A 16,606-nucleotide genomic window follows, 5' to 3' on the forward strand; every position below is an offset into this window, starting at 1 on the left:
TGGGTAACTCAAAACTCTATCAAGACAGAGAATGTTGGACTTCCCTGGTGGTCCAGTGGTTGAGAGCCTACCTGCCAATGCAGGGGACATAGGTTTGATTCCTGATCCAGGAAGATTCCACATGCTGCGGGGCAATTGAGTCCTTGAGCCACAACTATGGAAGCCCTTGCACCCTAGAGCCCATGCTTTAAACAAGAGAAACCACTGCAATGAGAAGCCCGAACACAGCAAATAGAGTAGCCTCCACCCTCAGCAACTAGAGAAAGCCCACGCACAGCAACAAAAACACAGTACAGCCAAAAATAAATTTAAAAAAATGAAAAAGAGAATATTGTTGTCACTCCCAAAATGTCCGTTATGCCCCTCCCTGGTCGATCTCCTAGCAGAAGCAGCCACTAATTTTTTCACCATAGATCAGTTTTGCCTGTTCTAGAATTTCATGAACACAAAACAGTTTGATATATGTACTCACATTTGTTTATTCATTTAATAGAAAATTTATTCAGTCCCCACTATAAGTTCAGAGATACACATCTGATGTCTGTTCATGGGGAGTAATGAATGCTCCTGGACTGAGCAAAAGGCCAAAGATATTTCTAGCTGTGACCTGTGACCTCCTCCCCCTCAATCACATTGTCACTGAGAGACCATGAACCTCTGGGCCTCACGAACAGAAATGCAGGCGCCGTGTGTACCTTGCATTTCTCCCTGACCCCTCTCACCCATCCACACTGGCTCTGGAGGCCTCTCAGCAGCCCCACCCCCACCTCCACTCACTTCCCACACTTGAGCTCCAACTACACTTCTTTACAGAGGTGTGCAAGAGGGTGTCACAATCTCAGCCCGGGCCTTGCCCAAGTGGGTAAAAGTACAGGTGGGTAGATGGCTGGAAGGAACTGGAGAAGCAGAGGCAGCGTGTTGTCTTGTGGTCCTGTGGTGGGGGTAGGGGGTGGAGACTAGGCAGGGACTGAAAAATAAAGCACAAAGGGAAGAAACTCCACTGGTCCCTGAGCAATCGGGGCTGGACAGCCGAACAGCACTTACCTGGAGTCACAGGGACCCTGGGCATAATGGTTTTGCCCTCCAAGAAGGACTTAAAGATCTCCCTGGAGGTCTTTGCTATTTTCCAGTGGGCCCTTAGTGCCTTTGTTATCGGTGAGTCTTCAGCCTTTGGCAGGGTGACCAGATGTCCTGGTTTGCCTGGGACTGAGAGGCTATAGGTTTTAGCAGGACTCTGGTTGCTGAAACCAGGGTTGTCTCAGGTGAATAAGGACAGTTGGCCGCCCCAGCCTCCAGCTTGATACGCTTGGACACAGTCCTTGTGGGATCTGCAAGCGTGCATGTGGGTCTGGGTGCACGCTTGTGCAGGAATGTGTGTGCACATGTGTGTGAGCCACACTTGTGGCCGTTGTGTGTGGTGAGCCCTCTTGGGTCATCAGTGGGTCCTGGAAGGCATGTTTGGGCAAGATGGGGAGCAGTTCCACTGAGGCCTGCCAAGGAAATGGGCTTAGCTGTGACCTCAGGGACCTGAGCAGACCATCGGTGCAAGACACTTGTCTTGGTGGCAGAGGGAGCTCTGAGAATCTCTTGTCTGAAAGAGTTCATCCATTTATCCATCCATTTTCCGTTCTACCCACCCTACAAATTCTTTGTGAAAGTTACTTAGTTGCTGGCCATGGTGCTACAAAGCATCCCTATGGGAAGGGGGCCTGGAACAAAATTCTCATTTTTAAGTGGTTTAGGTGAGTATTGGCTAGAAGCAAGGGGATGAACTAAATGTCTCTACTTGGAAGATATCTGAGAAGGAAGAATGCAGGTGGGCCTTGGGAGCTTGGGGCTTGCTGGTCAATAGGGAGAGTGGGCTAAAGAACAAGGACTAGGGGGCTCAGAGGCCTGCCTGGGGTGAGTACCAGGACCCCTGAACGCTAAGAGAAAAAAAAGCAGTGTTAATCTAGGAATGATGGGCAATCAGAGCTAGAAGAGACCAGGAGAAAGGAATTCATATGTACCAGCTACTTACTTAGTGCCAGGCGTTTTCATACCTATGGTTTCATTTTAGTCTCCTGCCAGCATTATAAGGCAGAAGCTATTATTATGCATAATAATATACACTAATAGCTACACACACATAGTGATTGCTTACACTAATATAGTATTAGCCAACATCTGTTGCGCTTTTTAACCCCACACCAGGCACAGTTCTAAGCACCCAGCGTGTCTAATCACCTCCATGGTACAGATAAAGAAGCTGAGGTACATGCCATCTAAATGGTCCATCCAAGATCAGACAGCTAGAAAATGGAGGAGCTGGCCTGTGCCTGAGTCCACAAGGGCCTGATTCTGGCCTATGAGCCCCTGTCCCTACCGCCTGCATCTCCTTATTTACTGCTGATTGGGAGGCTGGATATGGACGTGGCCGTAGTGTACAAGTCAGGCCAGAGAGGAAGGAGGAAGCTAGGCCTTCAGTGTATGTACAAATTCCCGACTGAAAGGGGAGAAAAGTCCGCTCCAAATGACCTCTTACTGAGGACCAGGGCCCCAGCTGGGCCTCTCAATCTCCTTCCATGTGACCCAGTCCTTGAGGCCCTTTCCTCAGGAAGGGCTGAGTCCCGTTTCTTGAGTTCTTGTCCTATCTCCACAGACTTGCCTCGTTACCACCCCCTCCCCTCACTGCCACCATGTTCCCATGGCCTAGGAGCTGACACTGTATTAGGGGAAGAAGTATGACCATTATGGACAGCCCAGGCCAGGCTAGGGGATGGAACCTCTAGGCTGGTAGCTCCCCTTTCTCAGTCTAGTCCAGGATGTTACTCCTTAGAGGTAACCAGTGTTAACAGTCTGTGTGTATGTAGCCAGAAATTGGGGCTTTCCTGGTGGTTCAGTTTCTAAAGAATTCACCTGCAATGCGGGAGGCCTGGATTCAATCCCTGGGTTGGGAATATTCCCTGGAGGAGGGCATGGTAACCCACTCTAGTATTCTTGCCTGGAGAATCCCTATGAGCAGAGGAGCCTACTGTACTACAGTCCATGGGGTCGCAAAGAGTCAGACACGGCTGAGTGACTAAGCACATAGCCAGGAATTATGGATATACATATGTGTGTGTGTCTCTATATATATTTCACCACATGCAGGGCTTTCCTGGTGGCTCAGTCTGTAAAGAATCCACCTGAAAGGCAGGAGACTGCCTGCAATGCAGGAGACTTGGGTTCGATCCCTGGGTCAGGAAGATACCCTGGAGAAGGAAATGGCAACCCATTCCAGTGTTTTTGCCTGGAAAATCCCATGAACAAAGGAGCCTGGTAGGCTACAGTCCATGGGGTTGCAAGTCAGACATGACTTAGTGATTAAACCACCACCACCACCATGCCTGTACACACACACATATAGCCAAGAGGCAAAAAAAAAACAGGGATGTGAAAGACACAGTCTCTGAGTCAGACGGCCTGTTTTTGAATCACAGCTCTACTCCTTACTATCTGTGCTCCTTTAGCAGTTTATTGATCCTCTCTGAGTCTTGTTTTCTTCGTTTGTAAAATGGACATGTGAGAGTGGAATAATTGGACTGGCCCATGTATGCTATGGTAACCAACTAATGTGGAAATCTCAGTGGCTTAACTCAACAAATGATTATTTCTTGTGAAGAGCTGACTCATTTGAAAAGACCCTGATGCTGGGAAAGATTGAGGGCAGGAGAAGGGGACGACAGAGGATGAGATGGTTGGGTGGCATCACCGACTCAATGTACATGGGTTTGGGTGGACTCTGGGAGTTGGTGATGGACAGGGAGGCTTGGCGTGTTGCGGTTCATGGGGTTGCAAAGAGTCAGACAAGACTGAGCGACTGAACTGAACTGAACTGATGTTAAACACCCAACACAGGTTGGTGGGAGTCTCTGCTCTCTGTGGATACAAATGTTCAGGCTAATGGAGGCACCTCAAAACTGTGATGCTGAAAATGTGGCTTCAGAGATGACCACTGAGTGAGCAGGAAAGGGAACAGGCTTCATGCACACTCCTTTCTTCCACCACCAGAGTGACGGGTGTAAACAACAATGAGCCTTATTTTCAACTTTGTTAATTATAAAGTATTCTTATGTATTTATTAGCAATTAGCATTTCTTTCTCTGTTAACGGCTCATTCATGACTTTTGTCCATTTTTCTATTAAATTTGAGTTGACTCTTAGAGGACATGTAAGAAATAGATGAAGAAGGAAGAGTGTTCAGGGCAGAGAGTGGGCAATAGCTGAGATGAGGGGAGAATGTAAAGCATTCAAGAAGCTGCCAGTGGTTAAGTGGGATGAGGGGGTAAGAGCCGCAGAACTGATGCTCAATAAATATTGAATGAAAGGATGAATGAGCGGGAGAGGGAAGACAGAGGATACTGGCAAAAGAGGCAGGGGACAGATTTTGCAGGGTTTGTCAATCATGGAAGTGTTTGGACTTTTTCCTGAAGGCCATGGGAGCCATGACTGAGTTGGGCACAGGGCAATGGCATCAGATTGGTGGTTTTGAGAGATCATTACAGCTTTGGGTACCAAACTGATTATGGGAAGAGACTGTCATTCTAATTCAGGTCAGAGATCGTGGTGATTTGCCCAGACCAGTCGTAATTGTGAAGGGGAGAAGAGGGATTGAAGAAATTGGAGTAGAGTTCATTGGACTTGATGATCAGAAGATGTGGGAGAGAGAAAGGGAGGAGGCGAGACTGAGGGTTCAGGGATCTGTGTGAGCTAGAGAAGGGGCAGGTGGAGCAGAGAAGGAGGAGAGTGGGTGAAAGCAGTGGGTGAGGACAAAGAGAAGTTTCCCAGAGGGCTCTTAATTAGAGCTTGACTTTGGGCTATATGGAGAGTTAGCCTGGGACAGATAGAAGAGTGTTGGGCCTGGGCTCCCAGGAGGTAATGGTTCCAGTGCTTGTCCCTCAAAGCTTTCCCAGCTCTTCACCCTATGAATCTGCAATGGAATCATATCCATTTGGACCCTGATGGCCTTGAGACAAGACCATCACACGAAGTCTGTGAGGAAGATAAGGCGGAAGCTGGTGTTGCTATCCCCACTTGGCCAGTGTGAAGTTCAAAGTCTTGTTTGTGGTCATACTCATGCTAAGAGGCAGTATTTGTGTCACCACCTGAAGCCACACTGCCTTCCAAGATATCCCCAACACTGTCTGGGTTCAAGCATAGCCTAAAAGAAACAGAAATCTCTTCTGGACTAGACCCATGCCTCTCTTTATTTATTGAGAGAGTCAAGTAGTTTTGTAAGGAGTACATCAAAACCTGAAAGTGTTGGCCTTTGCTCCATGCTTAGATCTGTTCCCTAGAGAAAGCTAGTCTCAACTTTGTTAGCTCTTTCTTCTGGTATTTACCTTCATATGTCTAAACTTTACTATTTAAAGTTTCTAAATATTACTATTTTCCAATGTAACAATTTTAGACAATATCACTGACTACCTAATATGGAACATTAGATTTCAGCTCAATATATGCCTTGCCCCCCAGCCCCACCCAGGTTGTTTTACTTAAACCCCTAACTATGACTAGTAAATCTTTTCCATAGTTGAGCTATTTAGTGCACTATGATTATATTTCCTTTCTTGTGCAACTTCTTAATTACTTCATTTTATTTTTTTACCTTTATTTTTTATTTAAAAAGTTTGTTGGAGTATAGATGATTTACTATGTTTAGTTTCAGGTGTACAGCAAAGTGGTTCAGTTATACATATACATATATTCATTCTTTTTCAGATTCGTTTGCACATACAGGTTATTACAGAATATTGAGTAGAGTCCCATGTGGTATTCAGTAGATCCTTGTTGGTTATCCATTTTATATATAGTAGTGTATATATGTTAATCCCAAGGTCCTAATCTACCCATTCCCCCATCCATATTTCTCCTTTGATCACAAGTTTGTTTTTGAAATCTGTGAGTCTGCCTTGTAAATAAATTCATTTATATCAGTTTTTAAAACTTAGGTTCTGCATATGAGTGATGTCATATGGTATTTGTCTTTGTGTGACTTACTTCACTTAATATGATAATCTCTAGGTCCTTCCGTTTGTTACAAATGTTATTATTTCATTCTTTTATGACTCAGTAATATTCCATCCTATATATGTACCACATTGTCGCTCTCCATTCCTCTGTCAATGGACATTTAGGTTGCTTCCATGTCTTGGCTATTGTAAACAGTGCTGCAATGAACACTGAGTTGCGCGTAACCTTTCAGACCATGCGTTTCTTCAGATGTACGCCCAGGAGTAGGATTTCTAGATCATATGGCAGTTCTATTTTTAGTTTTTTAAGGAGCCTCTGTACTGTTCTCCATAGTGGTTGCACCAATTTACTTTCCTACCAACAGTGCAAAAGGGTTCTTTTTCCTCCACATCCTCTCTAGCATTTATTGTTCATAGATTTTTTGATGATGGCCATTCTGACTGGTGTGAGATGATACTTCATTGTAGTTTTGATTTGTATCTCTCTAATAATTAGTGATATTAAACATCTTTTCATGTGCTTTTTGGCCATCTGTATGTCTTCTTTGGAGAAATGTCTAGATATCCTGCACATTTTTTGATTGGGTTAATTGCCTCCTTTTAAATTTTAGTTATCTCTCTATCAGTTATCAATAATTTATCCCCAAACTCTCCACAAACACGTCAGGAATCTACACGTCTCCTCTCCTTCACTACCACCGTTTTTTATTTCCTTGAGGACCTCGCTGGTGCAGCCCAGCATCCTCCTGTTACAGTCCAGTCTCATGCACCACTGTCACCTCCAGGACACGTGAGGCACCCTGGGTGCACAATCTAAGAAGGTGTTCATCCTCAGCGCTGTGCAAGTGTTGGGTCAGTGTTTGCCTGACCCCGAGAGTGACTGTCTCCTTGAATTTTGTGCCATAGGCGCCATGTTCTCCTCATTCTATTTCTGGCCCTGCTCACTTCCTTCCTTTGTTGGATTTTTTACCTGGATCCCATGCTATCCTCTGTCTTGCTTCACTCCCTCATTTTCATGAAGCACATCCTCCAGTAGTTTCCTGAGAAAGGGATGGGGGAAACAAACCCTCTGACTATATGTCTGAAATTGTCTTTATTCTCTCTTCATACTTGATTAATAATTTGGTTGCATATAGAATATCCTAGCTGTGTCTAGTGTAAGTATCTGAATCTAGAGTCTCTTTGGTTTATTTTATTTCAGAGGATAATCCTCCCATCGCCCAGCTGTATAGTGAAGGAGAAGAGGTCTGGGGTTTTAACTACTTCTTTGATAGACTTTCCATCAAGCCCTGTTACATCTGCTTTTTGTAACACCTGGTGGTTCCAAATTCTGAGTGTTTCCTAGATTCTCCAGTGGAAACAGGCTTACTCTTGTAGACACTCCCCCTTGCAAGTAACTACATTTCAACTCTCTTGTTCTCAGTCAGTTAATCCCTCCTCTGCCCACTGTCCAGCACGCAAACATTTTGCTGATAGTTTTCAGTCACCTTTGGCATCTCTCTGATTCTCTTTTTCCTTGCAGAATCTCTGTCTTTTAAAACATCCTTGTGATAATTTTCATGAGGCTGCAGCAAGGAGTCACTATAAAACTTGTGTTCATTCTGCCATGTTCAATTAGGAGTATTTCATGTCTTTTCTAACCTTTCTTTTGACCCCCTTTCTCTCTCTGTCTTATTCACAGTTATTTTAAAAAATGAGTTCAGTAAGAATCCTGAGCATGGTTCCCTGTGACTCATCTCCATGAAGTTGTCCTAACTACTCTAACCTACATTGTTCCTATCTTGTTCGAGCTCAGCATGGTCCATACCATAGAGTCTGGGTTTTCCTTTGTTTCTTGTTTGCCAACTTGCGTGCTTTCAACCTGGCTGAAGGTTATCATCCTCTTTCTCTGGCATTCTGTTCACCTTCTCAGAGATGATATGGAGACAAAAATGTGAGTTGGAGGAAGACTATTCCTGGCTCCGTCTCTCCAAGACTCCTAACTTCTGGTGGCCAAATCAGTGTGACTCACCACTGGCTCCCTGCCATTGGCTGCAGCCCAGAGTTGCTGGTGCAGGCCCTGAGGGGAGAGGGCTGACTGCATGGAGCACAGTGGGGGAGGAAAACACCTTGTCTCCTAGACTCAAAACAAGTTCCCAAGGCTAGAGCAGATGCTGGGGCTCTGGGCACGCAGGCCATGTGCTGGGGTGAGGAGGTAAGAGGGTCATGTGAGCCCGGCTGAGAGTGCTTGTGACCGTGGGGTAGACATAGCCCTAGAGGGAGGGCAAGTGTGAGGCACTGTTCGCAATTCATTGACTCTGGCCTGGGCTCCCTCCAGTAATCACCGTGATCGCTGTCAACCTCTACCTGGTGGTGTTCACGCCATACTGGCCCATTACTGTGCTCATCCTCATCTGGCTGGCTTTTGACTGGAAGACCCCTGAGAGAGGTGAGGGCCCTAGAAGGGCTGTGTTGCCACTCGTCACATGCTATTTCTTTCTCTCCTTATACTCCGGCCAATTCCCTGGCAGCCCTTCAGCCTGACCTAGTCCGGGCTGGAGTTGAGGGAAGGGGTCTTTTCAAGGTGCCAGTGAGGCCCAGGTGGGAACTGGAGTGGGCTAGGAGAGGGGTGGCTAGTACAGCAGAGAACTAGGGCTGTCCCAAACAGGCCCTGAAGTTCATTCCCAGCCTGGTTGTCACTTAAGGGGGGCAGGAAACAGTAAGGGGTGAGGAGACCCTGAGACAGGCCCGAAAGGACTCTGAAGAAGACAACAGGGTGGACAAAGCTCAGCTATATCACTTTTGTTTTCAGGTGGCCGCCGGTTTACCTGCGTGAGGCAATGGTGCCTGTGGAAACAGTACTGTGATTACTTCCCACTCAAGGTGAGGAGTCCCAGATCCCTACTTGGGCCCCAGGCCCAGCCCTGACTCCCTGTGGTAGCAGCTGGGTCAGGGCAGGGGGCGGGGGCATCATTCACATCGAGGCCCATGTGGATGAAGCTCCCCAGAGTTGTGTGTTACCCCACCTGCACGGCCAGACATGACAACCCTTTCCTTTCTAGGTCTCTGGCCAAAAGAGAGGACCTCTTCCCTGGCTATGTCTCTCTTGACTCTACTTTCCTCCACAGCTTCTGAAGACTCATGATCTCTCCCCCAGCCTCAACTACATTGCCGTCTGCCACCCTCACGGGATCATGTCCCATTCATGGTTTGGCCACTTTGCCACAGAGATGTCAGGCTTCTCCAAGATATTTCCTGGCATCACTCCTTATGTCCTCACACTGGGGGCCTTTTTCTGGGTGCCTTTCCTCAGAGATTATGTCATGTCTTTGGGTGAGTTGGCTCCTGGGATAGAAAGCCGAAGAAATACATGGCTGCCCGAGAAAGAAGTACTGGGTGAATGGGTGAGAACAAGGCTGGCTCTGCGATCCCCTCTGGTCTGAAAAGCTACCTTAGGCTCAGCTGCCTAAGAGAGCCCTTCCCTAAGGAGGGTTCTCCCCACCTTAGAAGAAGTAGGGAGGAAAGTTAGGAGGTTTAGCAGGTCACCAATGATCTTTTGGTTTTTCCTGCCCACCAGGGGCCTGCTCTGTGAGCCAGTCCTCCATGGAGTTCCTGCTTACCCGTAGAGGCACAGGCAACATGCTGGTGGTGGTGGTTGGTGGCCTGGCTGAGTGCAAATATGGCCTGCCTGGATCTACCACTCTGTTCCTGAAGAGCCGCACTGGCTTCATACGCATGGCCCTTAGGCATGGGTAAGGACACTTCTGGTCCAGACTAGGGAGAGGGGAACCAGAAGCCCAGCAGGGAAGGAGGAAGAGGTTTTGAGGAAATGATATTTAAAGAGGGAGGGATAAAGCCGCTTCTGTGGTGGAGTAGAGGCTGGGTCAGGTTCTAGAGGCATTTCTGCTTCTGAAGAAAGGCCAGCAGGCCAGCCTGGAACCTGATCTGCCTCAGACTAGCATCTCATCTGGACCAGTCTCTCTAAAAAGGTGACTGGCTGCAACTGTATGTCAGAGAAAACCAAAATTCCCATGTGGGTGAAAGGGAAGAAACCAAAAAGAAATGGCCCTTGACTCCTAGCTTCCAGTGTCTCAGACAATGTGGGTTTACAGGAGGGTCTGGGACTCGCTGGGGCTTCCCTGGTGGCTCAGACGGTAAAGAATCTGCCTATGATGCAGGAGAGCCAGGTTCAATCCCTGGGTCAGGAAGATCCCCTGGAGAAGTGAATGGCAATACATTCCGATAGTCTTGCCTGGAGAATCCCATGAACAGAGAAGCCTGGTGGGCTACAGTCCGTGGGATCACAAAGAGTTGGACATAACAGAGCGACTAACACACACACAATGGGACTCACTTCCCTTAGCTTGTAGGCAGCCTGGGGTAGACCATGCAATGCTTCCACTTAGCTTGGACCTGGGCCCAGCTGGGTTAAGGGCTGAGGAACTTACAAGGAGACCTAGGGAGCCCTGGTGGTCAGCATGTCTCACTTTTGGCAGGGGCCCTACATTTCTTACCATCAGAGAATATGCTTTTCTTTTTCAGGGTGGCTCTAATCCCTGTCTACTCCTTTGGGGAGACAGAACTCTACAATCAGTACATTTTCACCCCGGGGGGCTTCATCAATCGCTTCCAGAAGTGGTTCCAGAGTATGGTGCACATCTACCCTTGTGCTTTTTATGGGCGTGGCTTCACTGAGAACTCCCCAGGCCTTCTGCCCTACGCTCAGCCTGTTACCACCATTTGTAAGTGGGTCCTTCAGCTGGCAGCCACGTCTAGGACACAGGATCTACTTCCAATGCTAGACCTTGGCTCTGGCTGTGTTCAGAGGCAGGGAGGCTGGCCAGGATGTGCGTACGGTGGGGGGAAGCATGGGGGAGAACCTGGGATGGAGGCCCATTCTGAGGAGTGAGCCACTCTGATGCTTTTCCCTTTAACTTCTCCATCTCCCCTGGCAGTTGGGAAGCCTCTACCACTGCCCAAGATTGAGAATCCAAGCAAGGAGACCGTGGCTAAATACCATGCAATCTATGTGGATGCCCTGCGCCAACTGTTTGACCAGTACAAGACCAAGTTTGGCTTCCCAGAGGCCCGAGAGCTGGTGCTAACTTGACAGACATCCCCCATGGCCTCTCAGCCTGGTTGGAAGGTGTGGAACAGGTGAACAGGAGGACTTTTGTGTGACTCCTGCTCCTGACTTGGTCGGTCCTCGGAATGACGGGTTTGTGTCTGTGGGTGCCTGTTTGGCTGTTTTCTGAATCCCTCTTCCTCCTTCATCTCTCCTTCCAGCTCTTTTCTGACTTTACCTTCAGGTTACAAGGAGATGACCCCAAAGGCAGGGAAGGCCCTGGGGAGAGGTGTCCTGAAACTTCCCTCACATGCACCCACAGCATCAGAACTGAGGAAAACAAGAGACAGAATAAAAAGCCCACCCGTGATACTGTCTGTGCCCCAACCAGCCTGTTTCCTAGGATCCCTGCTCTTGTCTCTTTCTCTTAAGCAGCCCCATCTTCTGGCATCAAGGCTTATCCAGGACCGGCGGCCTTGAGATCCAGTGGGCTTTGAATTCAGGCCCCTCCACCTTCAAACCCTGTGACTTGAAACAATCAGTCTTCTCTGAGTCTGTTTCCTCACCTGTAAAATGAGACAAATAGTTTCGCCTGTGCTTACTTCAAAGGTTGGTGGGACGATAATACTGAATGTGATTGAACTTTGTATGCTGGAGAGCTACACATAATTATTCTCCAACCATTTTGCCCACTTCTTATCCCCGAGCAAACAATGCCCTAAATGTCATGATATCTCAATGTTTAAAATAGTTAATCCAATTAAAAAAATTCTAATCTATTTTTATTGTTATTTTTTCAAGTTTGTCTATTTTATTTTTCATTTGTTTGCCACTCAGCACGTGGGATCTTAGTTCCCTGACCAGAGATCAAACCCATGCCTCCTGCACTGCAAGTGAAGAGTCTTAACCACTGGACAGCCAGGAAAATTCCTAATTTTTAAAGAAGAAAGTTGACACTGTAGGATCTTGTCAACAGTTGTTTGAAAGTTTAAGTAACCTTTCTAGTTGGGTGAGCTTGGGGAGCTACTTTAACTCTTTAATGTTGGTCTCATCTGCAAAATGAGTGATGCGTCATGGGGAGCTGGAGGCTGAATCTACTCAAGCTGTTTTGGGCCCAGGCCTGAAGAATGTTACAGAAGTCAGGGTCTCAAGCTGAGGGTGACTCCCTGCTTGTGTCTTCACCTCAGGAAAATGTTCGTTTCTGCAGGACCCCTAGCCTATTGGACATGCGATTACAGGAAAAGACCCAGGTGGTGGGGATGGGTGCATGCGGGCTGGGGCACAGAGAGGATATGGGATGTTCTGACAGGAAACTCAGACCACCTTGCTTCTGCTGCCCCTTCTGAAATGGGTGCCTCAGTTCTTCCCCAAGTTCATGTGTGGTGTCAAAGAAGCATGTAGTGGATGGAATTCCCTGGTGGTCCAGTGGTTAGGATTTCGGGCTTTCAGGAAACTGCTGAGGGCATAGGTTCAGTCCTGGTCAGGGAACTGAGATCCCACAAGCCGCCTCAACCCCCCCCCCAAAAGGCACCTAGCAAGTAGGAACTGCTCAAGCTGATTTTAAGAACAAGGGGAAAAAGCTTTATTTGCAAAGAATAAACCATTAATTTACACAAACTTACATCCCGGTTTATATACATTATGTATAGTTTATATACACAGTATCTCACACTGGATGCTGACCCCCAAAGCAGCATTGGGCCTGCTCCAGGCCATCCTCACCGTGCAGCCCTTCCCCCATTCCAGCTGGAAGCTTTTTGACTAAAGAAATGACATATCCCAACTCCGCTTGGAGAGAGCCCTAAAATGGATGACAAGGAAAAAATCCAGTTCTTTTTTTGTGCTCACATGGCCTAGGGAAGACTTCAGGCAGGGGTGGGTCCTGAGGTGGCCCCAGGACTCCCTGCGGTTGGGCCTGTCCCATCCGGAGGCTTCCATCCTGAGGCAGAAGCTGGGGGAAGCACCCTGGGGAAGGAAGCACTCTGACAAAGGCTGTGGCCATGCATTCCCTACCTGGCCAGGCTCCGGAAGGGGGCCAAGCACTTCCAGCCTTGAGTCTACGGGTTGCAGAAAGAAGCGGGTTATGTGGGACACAGACTGTGCCTCCCTCACCCTGCTGAGTCTGGAGGTTGGGGCTCCCTCACCTCAGGAAAGTCGCCTTCCCCCTCTGGACCTCAGTTTCCACATGAGTAGGGTAGAAGGTAGGTTGGGCTAGATTACTTCTAAGGGCCTCTTGAGTTCTTAATTTCTCTGAATCTATTCGCATCCACCAGAAGTTACATAAAACACACATATTCACACATGGCTCAAACTCTTTGTTCACCTTCAGGGTTCCTAGCCCTTTACTGCTCATCAAAAGAAATTTGGCTCAGGATGGATGAAGGGGGCCCCCAACAGCTGCCTTTTGTGCCAGCTTTGGCTGTTGGAGCCGGAGCAGCTGGCAAAGGCCCCACCATGCAATTCTCCTTCAAACCTCTGTAATCCGCTTGCTCACAAATGTCCTCATCCCATCCTCTGTGCTAGCCTCAGCTTTCTAAAGCCATGTTGGTGTAATTCCAAGGGGTGAATCTAGCCCTACATTCTCTTAAGAGTAAATGATTTTAATAACTTTGCAACAACAGGGCTCCCCAGCTACCTCTTGCTTCCCTCATCACCCCTCTCCCTCCAGAGTTTCATTTGAAGGGTCACAATGAATAAGAGTCCTGTGTGAATCCTATTTTCCCTCTAATCTCCTCCATACCTGAGAAGAGGGTCGGTGTCAGAATGCCCTTTAGTTGCACAATTTGGAAGTCTTTTGCTTCCCTTGTCTCACACCCTTTTGACTTTAGATCCGGACCTCTCTTGGGTTTTCTTTGCATCCCTGCGAGATCCTGGTAATACAGAGGTCTCTGTGGTATGGCAGAAAGAGATAAGGAGTCACTCTGTAGCTGTGAGAAGTGACCAGCTCCTTAACTTGTCTGAAGGGTAACCAGAGGAGGTCCTTGTCCACAGGAGGGGCTCCATGCACAATGGTGGTTCACTTGTTGGTTCTTTCATTGGATGAAAGAACACAAGGGGTATGTGTTCTGTGGGTACTGGAGGCCTGCTGCTTGGGCATGCTACCAAGATGATTCTTCTGAACACAAACGCTCTAAGGCTGATGGGAATTTCCCAAAGAAATGGCCTACTCTTTTGTCCCAGAGCCCTTGGCAGTCAAGAGAAAAGGCATTACTATCAAGGGATGAAAATGAGCCTCTCTGGGTTTCTCCCTAGGTCCCTCAAGGATTTGGGGCTCATATTACTATTTTGATTGGTTCTTAGATTCCAAATTCAAAACAATGCTGGGGAAGAACAGAAGAGCTTCACAGTCAGATCTGGTTGAAAGCCCCAGGTATGACTTATGTTGGGTGAGATCCTGCTCAAAGCATTCAACCTCTCTGAGCCTCGTCTAAACAATGAGGTTGGTAATATTATCAATGGAGATAGTGAAAATACAAACTTTAAGGAGAGGTTCTCATCAGATTCTGCTAACTGAGGACTGTCTAAGGTACTTTATAGGATCTGGGGTCAAACACATGCCTCAAGTTTGCCTCATCTGCGGTAGGAAGGCTATCATTAGCAACCAGATAATGGTAGAATAGCTCACTCCCTCTTGCTCTGATCCTTGAAGGGCCAACCAGCATAGTTTCTTAGAAAAGGAAGGCACAGCAGGGAAATGAGTACCTGTTATTCTTGGTGGATTTCAGCTGCCTGAAGGACCTTACTCCCTCTCTCTGCAAAAGGAAATTTGTTCCAGGAGTAAAAGTAGCAGATTCTACAAGACTGGCTCTCTCAGCTTTGGGCTACAGACCCAGCACCCAGACCTGGCCCAGACAGTTAGAAATAAGACCCTTGAATGATCCTATCATATGATTCGATGGGAAGGTTGGGGGTGGGGGTAAGGTGTCTTTGGGCCTGACTAGAGGGCACAAGCCTGCCCATTGCCTAGACACTGCCTCCTCTTGAGCCTGGATTCAGGGAAGCAGCACTGGAATCTATAGTGACTCTGCTGTGCTGTGGTTTTTTGGAGCCCAAGAGAAGAAAGGGGGTGGTGTGTGGTTAGTAGGGCATCAGTTGTTGTCCTTTCAGACAAGGTCTGCGCTAGTGACCACTTGGATTGCAATACACTTGAAGAAAATCCTGTCCTATCCCCAGCTCTTACCCTTTCTGGGTATGATAGAAAAGCTCTGCCTTGCTGATGCCCAGGGTCAGTCTAGGGTTTGGGAATTTTAGTAGGCTAGCATGGCAACTGCCTAGATACTAGAATTTGAAGGCACTTTTGGAGGTCATCCAGTCCAACTCTGCCCCCAGACATAACTCGACTAGATGAATATTTGTGCTGCTTAATACATGGACAACTTCCTTTGTGCCCAAGTAATCTAAAGAGTATCCCAGACTCACACAAACACAGGTCCCGGGATAGGCACCAGTCTCAGACAGAGGTAGGCTCTGGTGAGGAAAAAAATGGGAGTTCTCACCAGGCTGGGAAAGGGACAATTGTGCAGGGACCCGGGGAGTTTTCTGAGCTTGGAGCACAGCTGTAAACAAAGTGAAAGACATGTGGCCCCAAGCATGGCCTCTGGTTCTTATACAGGCAGGTGTATGGCCACGCCCTGCAACAGCTTCAAGGAAAAGCAAACCTTCTCTCCCCAAAGCCCTGCCAACTGCTGGCACATGGATCAGTGAGAGTAGGAAGACCATCTGGCAGGCTTATCCCCTGGTTTCTGCAACAAGCACCTGCATTTCCCTCCTTGCCCCTCTCCTTAGGCTGCAATGTTACCATCCCACCCACCCCTGTCCCCACACACACCCTTCGAGGTCAAAGGCTTGCCCCACAGTTTGGACGGTACTGTTGCTACTTCTCGCCTGCTGCCCGGCACTGTTGCTACTTCTCGCCTGCTGCCCAAGCCCCTCACTTTAGTGCAACAGAATGACACCAGGGAGCTCAAGGTTGTAGTCATGCTAGAAGCAGTCAATGGGGAGCCAAAGAGGAAGGCTCTGCTTCACGCCAACCCTGGGGCTTCATCAACTGTTCTGTTCACTCCAGGTCAATCTGGAAAGTCAAGTTGGCCTTGTCATCTTGGAAGTACTGGGGAATAAATAGCACTGGGAAATTTTTCTCTGCGGCTGTGACACCCACATACCTCATTCCACAGCAGCACTTAGAGGTTCTGGGAGTCCTAGCTCCCTAACCTGGGGTAGGGGCATGGGCAGGGGCAAAACGAGGTTGGAGGGATCTAGGATGCAGGGGCCTCGCCCAGCCTGATGGCCCCGAAGAAGGTGGTGTGCTTGCTCATGTTGATAGAGATGTCAGCGTGCACCATCTTCACGGCGATCTTCTGCCGGGCTTTGAGGAGGCAGACACCTGCCGTGTAACAAGTGTTGTAGTTGGTTTTGCCTGTCTCGATACTGCGGGTGCACTGCAGGAAGGGTTTCTCGTCCACCACCACCTCATAGCTGGCAAAGTCAGTGAAGTTGATGTAGTATACCTGGGGGAGAGGCAACAAGAAGGGATTGGGGGCGAGCAGAAGGAGAAGGTGGGGCCCTCCCT

General features: G+C 48.1%; 2 protein-coding genes across 7 annotated transcripts in view; one reads left to right on the forward strand and one right to left on the reverse strand.

Moving 5' to 3' along the window:
* Positions 1 to 1,070: 1,070 nt before the first annotated feature.
* AWAT2 (acyl-CoA wax alcohol acyltransferase 2) lies at positions 1,071 to 11,814 on the forward strand. Its single transcript, XM_081566351.1, has 7 exons — positions 1,071 to 1,155; positions 8,311 to 8,421; positions 8,785 to 8,855; positions 9,101 to 9,305; positions 9,550 to 9,724; positions 10,515 to 10,714; positions 10,928 to 11,814. Exons 1-7 carry the CDS (start codon positions 1,071 to 1,073, stop codon positions 11,080 to 11,082), a joined length of 1,002 nt encoding a protein of 333 aa, XP_081422477.1. The 3' UTR covers positions 11,083 to 11,814.
* A 781-nt stretch (positions 11,815 to 12,595) lies between these two features.
* Positions 12,596 to 16,606, reverse strand: part of EDA (ectodysplasin A) — a 361,402-nt gene continuing 357,391 nt past the window's right edge. For all 6 annotated transcript variants that reach the window (XR_014075963.1, XM_081566353.1, XM_081566356.1 and 3 more), the window contains one exon: positions 12,596 to 16,544. Coding sequence is in view for 5 of the 6 variants with exons in the window: in XM_081566353.1 (XP_081422479.1) it covers positions 16,293 to 16,544 (252 nt within the window). In the remaining variant the exon portion in view is untranslated. The remainder of the gene's footprint in view (positions 16,545 to 16,606) is intronic.

The sequence above is a fragment of the Giraffa tippelskirchi genome, chromosome X, assembly GCF_054371585.1.
Source record: "Giraffa tippelskirchi isolate mGirTip1 chromosome X, T2T-mGirTip1v1.2.pri, whole genome shotgun sequence".
Classification (NCBI taxonomy): domain Eukaryota; kingdom Metazoa; phylum Chordata; class Mammalia; order Artiodactyla; family Giraffidae; genus Giraffa; species Giraffa tippelskirchi.